This window comes from Gopherus flavomarginatus, chromosome 2 (assembly GCF_025201925.1).
Source record: "Gopherus flavomarginatus isolate rGopFla2 chromosome 2, rGopFla2.mat.asm, whole genome shotgun sequence".
Lineage (NCBI taxonomy): Eukaryota > Metazoa > Chordata > Testudines > Testudinidae > Gopherus > Gopherus flavomarginatus.
In genome coordinates, this window is record NC_066618.1 from 154,155,623 (window position 1) to 154,172,188 (window position 16,566).

General features: G+C 44.4%; 1 protein-coding gene across 1 annotated transcript in view; it reads right to left on the reverse strand.

Annotated features, from left to right (window-relative positions):
• Window positions 1–16,566, reverse strand: part of SLC4A5 (solute carrier family 4 member 5) — a 172,147-nt gene that overhangs the window by 31,633 nt on the left and 123,948 nt on the right. The window contains exons 15-16 of the mRNA XM_050939747.1: window positions 1,952–2,152; window positions 296–409 (exon numbers count right to left, since the gene is read on the reverse strand). Of these exons, the coding sequence (XP_050795704.1) occupies window positions 296–409; window positions 1,952–2,152 (315 nt within the window). The remainder of the gene's footprint in view (window positions 1–295; window positions 410–1,951; window positions 2,153–16,566) is intronic.

Here is a 16,566-nt window from a genome sequence, read left to right on the forward strand (position 1 = left end):
GTGTGCCAAGGATAAACTTCTTTCTATGTGATGTTTGCACATGTATCACTGAGGCTGGATGTTCAATGTCCATAAATTTGATGGCTGGGGGAGATGAGGTGCTCAAGAAATGTTTTTGCTAATAATGTCACCATTGAAAAATCAGATCAGCCAATAAAGTGTCTTGGAAACTGAATCCCTTTCATCCCATTCCTAATGTAGCTGTTGGAAGGACAGTCTCAAGGGTTAGCTGGAAAGGAATTGGAAGGGACAGAAATCAGGAGAGGAAAGAACCTCAAAACCACTACATTCAAACCTTAATTATACTGGGAACATGCAGCTTTGGAGTGTCCAGGCCAAACCAGGCATCTATTCCACAGAACAGCAGAATGGAGAAGACAATGGAAAAATCAGCAATAAAGGCCCTGACCTGGAGGCAGATGGGGTTGGGAGGGAAAGGCTGGTTAAACAGAGTGGCTTACAGATCTCCAAGCATGCAGTATACCACTGGGACATTAAGAGACACACAGGCCTGATCTCCTTTTCATACAGGTATAACTCTGTTGATGTCAAAGGAGTTACTTTTGATTTGCACTGGTGTAAGTCAGAGCATCCACATCAGCATTACCAGTTCTCGTGATTTTGTTATTAAATCCCAAGCTCCTGGAGTCATGTGAATATGTGAGACTCTCAGCTTTCATTTAACTGTTCCTAGTCCTTCTGGTTGTGGAGAAGAGCTTGGAAATGTGACCCAAGCACAGCTTAAAAGCTCACAAATCAGAAGGCAAATTAAAATAAAACAGTTAAAAAAAAAGCTTATGATTTCAGGTTGGCAATATTGGCATATTGCTTTATTAAAACATCAAATCCTCAACTGAAATCTGGAAGAGGGTTTTTAAATGGCAGCAGCTTGTAGATTTTTAGCAAGTTAATGCAAAGCTTGAAGAAAGTTCATTTATCTGATATAGAAAAAATAAACCCAGAAACATGAATCAGCCTCTATTCCTCATAATTGGCAGAAATATCAGCCAGCAGTGGCTTGGATTCTGCTACTTTTAAATGAATCGTATGCATAGAAAAAGTTCAAGAATCTTTTAGAGAGATGCAGACTTCACAGAAATGGGAAGTGAAACATATATGGGCATCTTAAATTTATCCTGAATTTTAAATGTTGTTAAAAACTTGCCATTATAAAAGCTAAGACCAATAAAAGAACAACTCAAAAAAGGCATCCCAGTGAAAGCAGTATGCAGTGTTTGCAGCCCCAAACATTGCTACATCTGTAAGAGAAATGGACCACAAATAAAAGCAAACCTGGCTTCATAGATTTTCATTGTCCAAAGTAGGTGAAATGCAAAAAAATCAACAGAGAACATCCATAGCAAGCAGCATACGGGATATTTAAAATTCTTTCATGTTTAATAATGTAAAGGACACCTGCTGGATAGGTTAAGCTCAGAATTTTGTTGCTGTAAAATAAAGTGTGTGGAAGGGAAGGATAAAAGCGAATATGAAAATGTTTGCATGGATTTCTATAAAATAAAACTAATCTTCTGTACTCTATTGCACATCTCCTTTGAATAGGTGTCTAATTAAAAATCATGGGGCGAACTAAAGAGATGTTCATAATAATAAAAACCCCAAACACCCAAACTAGAAATCTTGCATGCTTCTATTTCTTCTTTTTCATATTCTCCGCACATCCCCACTCTGACCTGCACATTTGTTAAATAAAACCCTGATCCTGCAATTAGATCTACCCAAATCAACCTTTGTGCCTGTAGAGAAGCCCTCTGACTTTGATGGGACAACACACAGGCATAAGAGAGTCTGTCCATGCAGATCCAAAGGCAGGATTGGAGGCCACAATCTGTATTTCAAGTTCCAGTGTCTCTCTGAAAGGGACCAGCTTACAACTTATGGTGGAAACTGAAATATAGATGGGTTTCATGGTCTTTGTATTTTTTCTTACCTTTGTAGGAAAGTAGCGACTGAACTTGAATTTCTTCAGAGTTACAGTCATGGAATAGGTCCCAAAGAAGAGGATGAAGGACATGAGGGCTAAGTCAGGAACAAATTTACAGGATTTCCCTACTAGGCTTCCGCCATACTTTAGACATTCCTTCTTACTCAGCTGGGTCCAGTCCAGAGCTGTTACATTAATAGCATTGTACTTGGAATCAAAGTGTTGAAGAGAATAAACCAAAATATTATTAATATATTGAGCAATTCTAATGTGCATGCAAATACAATTAGTCATATGGCACTGCTTAGGAGCACCATTATAATTCTGGGGAAAGTTAAAGTGCTCCATCAAATATACAGTGCAACACATCACCATCATCCGTAAGAATTTGGCTCAGAATCAACTTTATTTCAGAATTTGTAGTATTCAACGTATTTCCTACAGCAAGTATAAGGATAACAGTAAATACAAGTAACGATATCCCTTCATCCAACAGCAAAATTGGAAAGTTGTTAAGGGTGACCACTGTCGTGACATTAAATGTCAGCAGCGCTAAACCAGATAAGACCCATGTCTCCTAATAATGAGGCATCCAGAGCTTGTCTGGTGCCCAGGTATGAAAAGATTTTTCAGAAAGTGCCTAGTGATATTTGGATCCTCAACTTGAGACTGCTAAAAAAGGCCTGATTTTTGGAAAGTGCTCAGCACCTGCCCGTGAAAGTCAGACCCCTTTAAGGTATCTCAAGTTGGGCACCCGCAAGGTGGGCACCCAGAATCACTCAACTTCTGAAAGTCTTGGTCATTGTTTGTATCTTGGCTAGTGTCAAATACACACCAATTTAACAGTAACACTCTGTCCCATGGTCTTGGATTCTCTAACTTGTGAGTGTAGACAAGCCCTAAACTGGTTTATAAATTGGTGCAACTTTTCTAAGGGCTTGTCTAGCCTTGAAAGTTAACTTGGACTAAAGTAGGGTGTGAATTTAAAGTCTACTAGCTACTCCTGAATAACTGTGTGTAGATAAACCCTTGCTCTGCTGCATGTCCCAGGTGGCTGGGAGCTCCTTAAGCCACAGCACACAGAGTTTCACTGGTTTAACTTAAAATGTGATTTTAAATTGAGTTAAACCACTGTGGAGGGTCTTTCTTCAGTTTAAACCAGGCTCATTTCAATTTCAAACAAGTCAGCTATGAATAGTTTTAAATTCAACTGAAATCATCTGCTCATAAATGGAAATAAGCGTGTCCATGCAGAGGTTTGCTCTGGTTTAAATAACCAGTGCAAGTTTGTGCATAGAGAGGCTTCACGTTCAATGGTGAGGTACATGCTTTAGAAGTGCTTGACTGATTGTGCATGCACTGCATACACAGCCACACAGCAGAGATTAACTAGCCCAGCGTGGCACTGCCGTGGATTCTTTGGCTCAGTCTGTTCTTTGGTGGTTTATAATATCCTGGTTGGGCACGTGAAGGCCAATGCAACTGGAACGAAGAGAGACACAGTTCCCATTCTGCTCCTTCCCCAAAGCTGCACGTTAATTCCATGCTGTGATTTAATTCATTCGGTTGGCAAGTCATATAACTAAGAAGTTGATTTCTAAAGAGGTTGCTGGAGGCTTTGATAGCATCCCTGGAAGAAGAGTGAGTGACTGATTTAGCCGGCGGATCTCCAGTTGTCCCACTTACTTTCTTTCTGGGCTAAGAAAGGATCCAGAGGGCTCAGCTACTCCCTACTTGAATATACATAAAACAAAAGTACTTACCACAGAAATGTTAGTGTTGTTTGGTGCCAGCGGAGCTGAAGCATTGAACAATGTTGTATTCACTGCAGAAAAAGAGTTAGTTATTAAGGTTTTATATATATATATATAAAACAAATAGTCAAATTCAATCCAGCATGGAAATCCTGTTTAAACCTAGAGGACCCTGCTGGCTTGAACCAGTAACTGCCCTTTCATTCCCAGGAGAGAGCAAAAAACTCTGTGTTCCATTCCCAGCAAGGGTTACCTAGGGCTGGTCCACACTACGGGGGGGAAATCGATCTTAGATACGCAACTTCAGCTACGTGAATAACGTAGCTGAAGTCGAATATCTAAGATCGAATTACTCACCCGTCCACACCGTGCGGGATCGATGTTCGTGGCTCTCCCTGTCAATTCCGGAACTCCGTTGGGGTTGATGGAGTTCCGGAATCAATATAAGCGCGCTCGGGGATCGATATATCGCGTCTAGATTAGACGCGATATATCGATCCCCGAGCAATCGATTTTAACCCGCCGATACGGCAAGTAGTCTGGACGTGGCCCTAGTGTCACACACAGCTGTGGGTCGTTTAGACAGCTCTGTCTACATGGAAGGGAAAGAACGTAATGAAGACTAGGATAAGCACATTATTACAGACCTGTTGGAAAGGGAGGGGGACGGGACCCAGGAGTGAAACCCAGCACGAAGGGCAGAACACAGATTTTGGGAGCTAGAAAGTAAACCCTGGTTCTAACTCCAGCAGCGACTTCTCCCTGATTAATATGGTGTGTGGCCTTTCATTTAGACCAGAAAATACCCCCTGAGGGCCTCATTGCCAGGAGCCCCAGAGATGCACTTCATTGTAAGAAAATGGAACAGATTGCATCTTCCTTCAATATCTGAGGATGGGCGGCCCATGGAGACTACAGGTCCCATGGTGCAACACTTCACCTTAGGTCACATGACCTCAGACTCAGCTCCCATGCATCTTCGGATTTGTGGTGTCAGTGGGCTTCCCCTCCACTTTAAATGACCACATTTGGTCCATGGACCACATTTGGCTGCCACCTAGGTCACTGTCACAAGCGTTGCCTCTCAGCCTAAAGAAAAGAGTGGTCATATAAAAGAACCCCTTTTGGTTTTCTGGGTAGCTCCCAGGGAGATATACCAATGGAAGCCCCTCCACCATCCATTAGGAGACCTGTCCCAGCTCCCTGAATGCCCCCTTAGTTGTTTATTGTGTTCTTTGCCATTATAACATACAGTTGTGCTTACCACCAATTCAGAGAATGCATGACGCAGATGGGGTCCTTTCTTCAAAGCCTTCACTTTTCTGGATGTGATATGGGAGAGGGGATCATAGTTTGAAAGTTAAGATGTCCATCAGAAAGAATTGCCATTCTTGGGGGAGAGGGTGCTGGAGAGAACCTAATGTCTCTTTCTTCTGGAGGGGGTTTACCCTCATTCTTAGAGGGTCACTCCTTCTGCAAGAACTTTATGGCTTTTGGAGAGATCCACCGGGGCCCACCTTTTCAGAAACAAGCTGTGAAAAAAGAAACCCTTCTCCCTCCAGAAGCTGCATTTGCTCAACAAGTCACCTCTCATCTAGGGTGAATCTCTTCCGTTGCCATCCTGGATTCTCTCTGCAAGAAGGAGGCTTCCCTCTCTAACCACGCCCAGCCCTTTTCAAGGAGAAAATGGATGGAGAGACTTGGATCTCTCACACTTGGAAACCCGAATGGAGAAAAACAAAACAGCAGCACTAAGGATGGTACTTAGAGCACTTCTCTGGCACCTTCTGGTGGAGGATTTTAAAGTGCTTAACTAAGCGGCAACACCCTTCGTATGTCAGTATTATTCCAGCTATTGTATAGATGGAAACTGAAGGACAGAGAGGTTAAGTGACTTTCCTAAGGAGGAAGAATGACTCAGAAGTAGGAACTGAATATGAGCTGTGAATTTCTGTTGTAAGCAACACCCACTGCCTGCTTAAAGAATACCCTGCAGAAGGATTAATTTACTAGAAAAAACCCTATGCATATTTACATGAGTTTTGAACCTAATTGTCTCACTGCTGCAGATGAACTTGTTAAAGTCACGAGGTTTCTTTTGGCAGGCATAGATTCATCATGGGAGCTGTAGTCTCCATGGGCCACCCATCCAGTTAACAATTCTTCACATTTGTTAAAGATTGTTATAAAGAGGCAGCGATCAATTATTCTCCATGACCACTGCAGGCAGAACCAAGAGTGAATGGGCTTAATCTGCAGCAAAGGAGATTTAGATTAGATATTAGAAAATACTGTTTAACTATAAGGAGAGTTAGGCACTGGAATAGGCTTCCAAGGGAGGTCATGGAATCCCCATCAGTGGAGGTCTTTAAGAACAGGTTAGACAAACACCTGTCAGAGATGGTTTGAAGTTGACTTAGTGCTGCCTCAGCTCAAGGGACTGGACCAGATGACCTCCTGAGGTCCCTTCCAGCCCAATATTTCTATAATTCTGAAGGTGGCAAACACATAACATCTAATGTCCTGCCTCAAGATGCTGTCATTCCTTTCCCCAATGAACTACACAAGATAATTAATGAAGGAGAAGTGATTGCTGGATTAGAATCAGAGCCCTTGATGCTACCAAAACAATACTTCACCACCAGAGAAAAGGAAGGGAAAACTGAACTAATGTGACTTTTGGTTTGATTAACTCCAGACTTTACAATGTTAAAAGTTTCTTTCGATAACCTTTAGCTTTTCCAGAACCAGACATATTTGCGATTTCTACTGCTTTAAATTGTTCATTGCCCATCTTAAAGAACACTGTAGCATTGGCTGTATTTTTATGAGAAGGCCCATAAAAGTGCTTTACACAAATGGATATATTGGACTCGAGATAAAAGTAGGAGACATTAAAAAAATAAAAATAAAACAAAAGGGTAAGAGTATCAAATATTAATTTTTTTAATATTTATAAAGTGATACTCACTTGAGATTGAAAGCAGCCAAATAGATGTGTGCAGCAGAGACAAATATGGTACAAATCAGTTACAATAGTCAAAAATCAGAACTAACAAAAATAAATAAAAGGATCAAAAGGAGATTAACACACACTCTCAATATCTGGAAGAGTGAAATGTCCAAATCTGAGACCACTTTATTAGATGCTCAGAGCAACACGAGTGAAAGAATAAGTTTCAGTGTGGCTGCTGTTGGGAGGAAACTGAGGGTTTATAGCGCAGAAAAACTTCTAGAGAAGAATGGAGTTTCCATGTGGACTTTGGGGTTTGCGTGTAACAAAGGAGATACGTGTGGTTTTGGTTTCCTCAGCTGTTTTAAGTCACTTAAAATATATATTATTATTAAATTAACTCAATGATGGTAAAAGATGCCAGCTTGACAGCTCTGGAGACTGAAATCCTTTGTCTGTCCAAAGAACAGATTCTGCATAGATGAAAAGAAGGCTAGTTGTCCACACAGACTCCGCCAACATGCCTCAAACTTTGTCCTGAAGGGACTGCTGCTAGGAGTGAGGGTAATCCAGTCTCTGTGGACTAGATCATGTTGTTTAGACACAGTCCAAAGGCAGAAAGTGCCCTGTGACTCCCACAGGTTTCTGTACAGTTCACCTGTCACTACACTCCCATATGGGTTTGAGTTCAAAGGAGGCTGTTACTACAGGAGGCCATCCGGCTAAAAAGAATATTATGATGAAGCAAAAAAAACCACACATGCTTTTGTGCTAATTTCCTCAGAAATCAGACAGTTGATTTAGTTCCCTCTAGTTCAAACCTGGATCCCAGATGGTGTTCACAGGAGACACGTGAAATGCGTGGGTGGGTCTCAGAGCAGTTTGCAGGAACCCACTAACCCACCATTACAACCAGGGCCGCCCAGAGGATTCAGGGGGCCTGGTGCAAAGCAATTTTGGAGGCCGCTCCCATAAAAAAAAGTTGCAATACTAGAGAATACTATAGTCTCGTGGAGGCTCCTCTGGGGCCCAGGGCCTGGGGCAAATTACCCTACTCCCCCCCTACTTCCCCCCCTGCACGCCTGATTACAACTGGTTGTAATAGATAGGCGGTCTCAGAGAGGTCAAATGAGCCTTGGAGACTATGCTAGCAAATCATCCCTAGAGATGAAGGACCTGATTCTGTTCTCACACTGATTTTAAACCAATGTAACTCCATGCTTGGAGTTTTTCCCAGTCAGAACTGAGTGATGTCTCCAGGGTTGCATGGGGGAAGTCTGCACTGCCACACCCGTCCTTTGGATGACCAGTGGATTTCAGCTTCCACAGCTGTTGCCTCTGTCCACTGATGCCTTCCATTTGGGTATTGCTCAGCAATGTATGGAAAAGAAAGTGTTAGCAAATTTCTGCAGAAAGGTGTGTGTATGTGCAACATTTAATCAAATTGGAAAAGTTCACCATTGTTTGCGGAATATTTTTGGGTAACTTTGCACTTACGATAGTCCATTTCTTTTTTAAAACGGTCCTTTTCTTGCTGTGCATTGCACCAGACAGAGATAGGGCCCTCTCTTCAGATTTCCCTTTTTTATATTTAATGCTTCACAAGATCACCCACACTGTGCCCAGGCAGGAGAAGCACTTTTTCAGACCCTACTATCACTAGCAGGCCTGTGGGCACTGAGTGGGAAGTGCTGTTTCAGAAAAGAAGACTCAAAGGGTCAAATCTACTCTCAAGGAGGGCCTGATCCAGCTCCACCGTTGGCTTCTACAGCATCAGGTCCTTACACCAGTTTACATGAGAATCATTCCACTGAAGTCTGTGGAGTGACTCTAGATATGCAGTGACTTCACCAAAAACATAATTTGATCCCCTGGTGGCAAGAAATTGCAGCCTCTCTAGTCAAGAGTTTTAAAACACGGAAAGATTTAAGAAAAGTGATTAAAGATAGATCTGGAAAAGAAAAAGTTAGAATTTCTAAGCCAGTTTAAGAGGCCTGATTTTGCTGCCAAACAAATAGGCTACATTTTTGCGAAGACAGCCTATTTTTCAATCTCAGGAAAAACTCAATTTTCATTGCAAAAAAAGGCTAAATAATCTAACCATTTATGCAGACCGAAATTTAAGAGGCACTTTCAAGATTAAATTAATATATTTTAAAAAAATCTCTTCTGATTAAAACTGGAATACAAAAATGCATTTACTTTTCATTATTCATGAATTTTATTTGCATGGATTCAACTCAGTTTAGACTCAGTGAAAGCAGACTGCTCAGTTTCAGTGTATGCATGTTCAGTTTCACTTTCTGGCTCATTTGCACTAGAATGATGATGTTATGTTTGAGTTTGTAAAAGTGTAGGATGATGATATTTAAAAAGTGTGTGTGTGTGAGAAATCAATGCAAATTTCTCCTGTTTTCCTTGAAATGTAAGTGTCCTGAAAATCTTTATATTCATGTTAGTTGTGGTTCTTTCAAACAAAATCCAAACTTTTGCCTTAAAATATTTGGCAGTTTCTCCAAACAGGAACGGAATTCACTGAGATCTGCATGAGAGAGCTGGTTGGAAAATGAAGGGGTTTTCCTGCAGAAAATTCTGACTCTTCATTAAAAAACCCTGCTTTCTCCCCAGTTTTTGGCAACTGAAAACTAATAAAATTCTGGCCAAAAAGTTGAATTTTTTTTTTTGTTTATCAAGACTTTAGTTTTCCAATGAGAAACTGAATTTTTTTCAAGAAACACAGATCCTTTCTGGTAAAATGTTCATTTTTGGGTCAAAAATCCAGTCTTCCATTAGACTGAAGTTCAGATAGAAAATTCTCCAACCAGCCCAGATGGATGATTCTGAAGGGAAGAAATTGGAGATGGTATGTGAGCTAGTGGTTGCACTAACTGTAGTAGCTAGCAGGACTTGGAATGGGCAGTAAAAATACATAGTGTCATATATCTATTGTTTCTCAGAGAGCTATAGCTCAGCAATAGGAGCCAGTAGCCCAAACCAGGTAGTCTATTATTCCTAAATCAATGAAAGGACATAGACTTGTACAGGAGGCTGGTTTCCTTCTCTAAGGCTACGTCTTCACTACCCGCCGTATCGGCGGGTAGCAATCGATTTCTCGGGGATCGATATATCGCATCTCATCTAGACGCGATATATCGATCCCCGAATGAGCTCCTGTCGACTCCGGAACTCCACCAAGGCGAACGGCGGTAGCGGAGTCGACAGGGGGAGCCGCGGACATCAATCCCGCGCCGTGAGGACAGTAGGTATCTCGATCTAAGATACTTCGACTTCAGCTACGCTATTCACGTAGCTGAATTTGCGTATCTTAGATCGATTTCCCTCCCTCGTGTAGACCAGCCCTAAGCTTCCTGTGTCTCGCCATCTGCATTCCATATGGTTTTGTCATGTATTCAGTGTTCTGCTGGAGAATTCCTGGCAGACACCAGCTGGCAATATTTTGACATGCATCTTTCAGGATGGCACTGTACCGAGGTGACCTCACCAATTGCATGTTAACAGGAACAGGTTTCCAATCATATTAAACTGTAAATTCCAAGTTAGAAAATATTTTGTTTTTCAAAAAGAAAAGAGCTGCTGTTTTCTGTCCACATTTAGAGAAAGGGAAGGTATGTGTCAGCAAGGTAGCAAAAGGAAATTGCCCGTAGAACTCAAAGAAACAGGTGAAGTCCCCACTCTGCTGCAAACGGGACATGCACACCCTAGATCTGGTCCAAACTTACCTCCTACCCTTCCTGGAGTCTGTCTTTACTGTCAACAACCAAACATAAATCTCTTAAGCTTTCTGTAGGGTTGTTCCTAGAGTTTTTACCCTAGAGGACCACACACTGTCTCAGGCCCTAGTTCTTTTTGTCCCTGTAATACTGCAAGTGGGAACTAACAGGATTCCATCTGACAGTATGAGGTGTTGGAAACAGCTCTGCATCGTAATGCACCTGCAGATTCCTGCATGCCTGTGCGCCTTCCTGGAACCTGCCATTGTATTACAGCTCTATTCGACCTTTAATATATATTGCGGAAATTTCCCTTGCCCTCTCTCATCAGCTGCCTTGACTCTATCTGATGCATCATGTATATCATGGAGAAACATAACTCCAGTGATGCACCAAGTATATTACCCTTGAAGTGTCAATGTTTCATTAGGTAAACTGAGTAATGGGCCCATGCACACACACTGCACTTCCATGGCAGAGCTAAGAATAGGACCCAAAAGTCCTAGCTCCAAGTTCCCTGCTTTAATCACTTCACCAAGCTCCAACACCAATGCTCCAATGGCATGCTGGTACTTCAAAGCACACTGCTGCATTATACCATTGCAAAAAGGATACACATGAATCAAGTGAGAACAGAACACCACTGATTACTGCCTGGTAAGGAGACAATCCAATGGGTTTCTGCAGAACTGGACTGAATGCGACTGTGTACTGGACCAGGAATTTTTCAATTTCCTCTGAAGCATCTAGTAAAGGATGCTAGAGATAGGATGCTAGAGACCTAGGTCGATGGACAATTGTTCTGTCTGGTATATGGGCATTCCTATGTTCCTACAAAAAAGGGGAAGACTGCTTATGCTGACAGCAGGTCTTTCTGAAAGGTTACTTGCTACTGATGTAGGAAAAAGCTTCAACAAACCAATATTTAACACGAGCAAAGTCAGCTAAATGTTTCAGTGGCAGTGTTTCTTGCTCAGCAGATTTAATATTCGGATCAGACCAGTTTACCAACTTTGGCCAAGACATTTTAGAACACACTGCAGGAAACAAGCCAGCACTGGCTGAGGATATGGAAAGGTGGCTCCATCAGTCACTAGTTTCTATGATTTTACAAGAGTAAAGATGGCAAAGGACCAAACAGACCAAACTGTGCACAAATGCTCAGCGATGCACTTCAGTGCAGATAGATTTCGAGACGGGATATTACTTTTTTCTACAGCCAGCCCAAAGGTGCAGACTGAAGTTCCAACAAGGCAGCTTTGGCAAGATGAGCATAGGCCCTAGCCAAGAAGCAAAACAGCCACTGCAATGCAGAGCAGGGTGCTGCCAACATGAGAAAACACAATAATGCACCACTGGAAAATTCCAAGAGTCCATTCACTTTTTCTGGTCTTCGCTGAGGGCTCATCTCCACTACCGCTTAAGTCGATGTAAGTGACGTCACTCAGGCATGTGAAAAAGGCACCCCTCTGAGTGATGTAACTCAACTTAAAGCAGTGTGCATGCCGCGCGCTAGGTCAGCGGGAGACGCTCTCCTGCTGACATTGCTTCCCCCTCTCGTTGAGGTGGAGTAATGTCATTGACAGCAGAGAGCTCTCCTGTTGCCATGGTGCGTCTTCGCCAGATGCACTCCAGCGGTGCAGCTGGGCCGATGTAGAGCGGTAGTGTAGACTAGCCCTGAACGAACCGTTGGGGGGGGGGGCGGGGAAACTTAGAGATGCTTCCAGACCAAAACAACCCTGGAAGAACTTGCAGCAGTCAGTAGCGTGTTTCTGCCTGCTCAGCTTGAGAGGAAAATATAGTCACTAAGAATCTCCAGATATGGGGAATGTGAGTTGAGTGTCCTATATCGATGTAAGCCTCTATCAAGCATTCTAGCTGAATTCAGCAGAACATTTTAGCAGGTGCTTAACTTTAAACATCTGCATAGTTTCATTGACTTCAGTCAGGCTACGTGTGTGCTTAACTTTAAGTGCATCTTAAGACTTTCACTGGATCAGACCCAAGTGCTCAGCCCTTGCAGGGTCTAGCCCTTAGTTTAGAGATGAATGGCCGCAAGGTTGTTATAATGTGACACTTTTCATAAGAAGAAAAAGAAAAGACATATGAGGCTGGTGGCACAGTTCATGGTTTCACAAGTGAAATCGTGACATCACGGTACAGCATCACAACCCAGTGTCCTCATGTTAGGATGTGACATAACATGTGACATAAAAAGCTTGCTAAAAAATAGTGATGCGGACTGCACCAACGTGTATTGGAGCCAGAAGCTTCGCAGACCTAGCTAAAGTACAGCTAGTCCAGACCAGAAGTACACCTACGGGAGCTGCAAATCACACACCAGGCTGCTGTGTAGATGTACCCACTGTGTCACAATGAGATGATGCAATATGGTCAGTCTAGGTATCCGTAACTGTGCTCATCAGCATGGTATCTGTGCTGGAGGTGACACTGTACACAGAGTTGTGGTTGTTGAGTAGCACAAATGCCAATTGTTGATAACCATGAATCAAGAAAAGAAATAAAAAAAAGTGACGGATGTTACTTGTAGCACATCAGGTAAGCAGGTAAACATGTAAGGAAGTGCAATCAGATAGATGTCTATGGAGGGTATTTGGCATGCCAGTGCTTATTTCTACATTTCTATTTCCAGAGTGTGTGTTGTCGTACCTTTCTACCTTCTTCTTCCATAGTTATTTTAAAATCTCCAAGAGTGTTTTTCTTCCCTTAAATAAATCAGGAATTTTGAGGGAAAACATTTCCTGATAACATTACAGTAAATGACTCTGTTCTGAGTGCTAGTAGTACTTTGCACTTCTGAGTATTGTAATCTGAATTCTGGATAATTTGGAAATTAACTTCCAAGAGCAAATATGAATATTGAGGATGAAATGAAAATAAAAACTGGTTGGGTTGGTTTTGGTGTGATCTAAATGAGCCTGAATTACAGCCTTCTTCAATACAGCCACTGGCAGAGAATGGGTACATCTTGGCTCTGGAAAAAGGTTGGTTTCCTCTCACTCAATGTTGTTTTGCTTTAATTGCCCTATCCCTTTGTATCTTTGCGGTGGTAGAAATTAGCACAATACTGGACGAAGCTGTTAAAAATCAGAACAAAAAAACCCACCCCCAACTCCGACACAGTCACATTTCCAGAAAAGGACCAACGGGCGAATCAGTCAAAAGGGTTGTGGAAACCTAGTGAATGTCCCACTGGAAGCCCTATCACTGAATATACTTAAAACTGGAGATGATAAAGCCATCCAAGAATATACTCTTGGGAACAATCCAGCATTGGCTGGAAGTTGGATCTAACAAGTCTTCTCCATCCCTAATTCCTATGGTTTTAGGTCTGGCCATCTAGAGGAGGTATTTTGCTACAAGACCTCAGTGACCGGGGATGGGCTGGTCTGCCAAGGAAGAGATGATTTTTAAAAAAAAATTTTTTTTGCTCCGTTTTGGGAGCACTACTCTAGGGAACCAGGTTAGAGAACTGCTGGTGGGGAGGTCACTCTCCAAATTCCCGTAGGACATAGACCATACTTTGTGGGATGACACTGTAATCCATCCAGAGATACTGGGCCCATAGGCAAATGGGCACTGCCACCATAACTGCTCTATTGTGGGGGGAGGGGTGAAACTCGTATCTAGGAATGTCCTTTGAAAGTTCAGCTGGCCAAGATTTAATAATCTTATTGTCAGGAGACCTTAAAAGCACTTTACAAAGCAGGTCAGTATCATTTCCCTCATTTTTACAGATGGGGAAACCAAGGCACAGAGACTTGCCCAAGTTCACCCAGCAGGCCAGTTACAGAGCTGGGAAGAGAATCTAGGTCTCTTAAGTTCCAGTCCAGTGTTCTAACAAAAGACGGTTACTCACCTTTGTAACTGTTGTTCTTCGAGATGTGTTGCTCATATCCATTCCAGTTAGGTGTGTTCGCGCCGCGTGCACGTTCGTCGGAGAAACTTTTACCCTAGCAATCCAGGCGGGTCGGCTGGGCGCCCCCTGGAGTGGTGCCGCTATGGTGCCCCATATATATCCCAGCCGACCCGGCCACCCTTCAGTTCCTTCTTGCCGGCTACTCTGACAGTGGGGAAGGAGGGTGGGTTTGGAATGGATATGAGCAACACATCTCGAAGAACAAACAGTTACAAAGGTGAGTAACCGTCTTTTCTTCTTCGAGTGATTGCTCATATCCATTCCAGTTAGGTGATTCCCAAGCCTTACCTAGGCGGAGGGGTCGGAGTGAGATGTGGCGGTATTTAAAACTGCTACGCCAAAGGCCGCATCATCTCTTGATTGACGGACTAGTGCATAGTGTGCGGTGAATGTGTGGACTGATGACCAGGTCGCTGCACGGCATATCTCCTGGATAGGCACGTGCGCCAGGAAGGCCGCCGATGATGCTTGAGCTCTCGTGGAATGTGCCGTGAGGTGGCCAGAGGGGACACGAGCTAGATCGTAGCATGCGCGAATGCATGCAGTCACCCAGGAGGAAATCCTCTGGGAGGAGATTGGTAGGCCCCTCATCCATTCTGCGACAGCCACAAAGAGCTGAGGAGACTTCCGGAACGGCTTTGTTCGCTCAATGTAGAAAGCGAGCGCTCTGCGTACGTCTAAGGAGTGTAGCTGCTGGTCCCTCCGAGAGGAGTGGGGCTTCGGGAAGAAGACCGGGAGGAAGATGTCCTGGTTAGTGTGGAAGGCAGACACAACCTTAGGGAGGAACGCCGGGTGGGGTCGCAGGTGTACTTTGTCCTTATGGAAGACAGTGTAGGGTGGGTCCACTGTGAGAGCTCTCAGCTCGGAGACCCGCCTGGCCGATGTAATGGCCACCAAGAAGGCCGTCTTCCATGACAGGTACGTGAGCGAGCAAGTCGCCAGTGGCTCAAATGGTGGAAGCGCGAGTCTGTTTAGGACCACGTTAAGGTCCCAGGTGGGAGCAGGGCGGCGTGCGGGGGGGTAGAGACGCTCCAGGCCTTTAACAAATCTAGCGACTAGGGGGTGGGAGAATACGGAGCGGCCACCCTCTCCTGGTCGAAAGGCGGATATGGCCGCTAAGTGCACCTTTAAGGAGGATGTCGCCAGGCCCTGCTGCTTAAGGTACCAGAGGTAGTCTAGGACCGTGGGAATCGGGGCCTGCGTAGGGTTCACCCCCTGAGTAGCACACCAGCCAGAGAAGCGTTTCCATTTGGCCTTGTACGTTGAGCGAGTGGACGGCTTCCTGCTGTTAAGGAGGATATGTTGGACCGGTGCGGAGCAGCTGAGCTCCGCCGCATTCAGCCATGCAGGAGCCACACCGTGAGGTGGAGGGCTTGTAGGTCTGGGTGACGGAGCCTGCCGTGATCCTGAGTGATCAGGTCTGGGTGGAGAGGGAGGGGGATTGGAGGGTCCACAGACAGGTCCAGCAAGGCGGTGAACCAGTGCTGTCTGGGCCACGCAGGTGCGATCAGGATTAGATGTGCCTTGTCCCTGCGTAGTTTCAACAGGACCTTGTGCACCAGAGGGAACGGAGGGAAGGCATACAATAGGTGGTGGGTCCATGGCAGGAGGAATGCGTCCGTGATCAACCCGGGAGAGAGACCCTGAAAGGAGCAGAACTCCTGGCACTTCCTGTTGGACTTGGTCGCGAAGAGGTCTATGCGGGGAAATCCCCACCTCTGGAAGATGGAATGGATGACATCCGGTCTGATCGACCATTCGTGGCATAGGAAGGATCGGCTGAGTCTGTCTGCCAGCGTGTTCTTGACCCCTGGGAGGAAGGATGCCACCAGATCTATCGACTGGGCTATGCAGAAGTCCCAGAGTTGAATGGCTTCCTGATATAGGGGAGACAAACGGGTTCCCCCCTGTTTGTTGATGTAGTACATGGCCGTTGTGTTGTCCGTGAGTACGGAAACACAACGGCCATGCAGACGTCGGTGAAACGCCTGGCAGACGAGGCGGACTGCCCTCAACTCCCGGACGTTCATGTGGAGTGACAGCTTTGGGACGACCAGAGGCCCTGGGTACGTAGGTGCCCTAAGTGGGCCCCCCACCCCAGGGATGATGCATCGGTTGTTAGAGTCATTGATGGTGGCTCTGGATGGAATGGCATCCCCACGCACACTAGGGATGGGGTCAGCCACCAGTCGAGGGAGCGGAGAGGGTCTGAGGGGACCATCACCAATACATCTAGGTGGTCC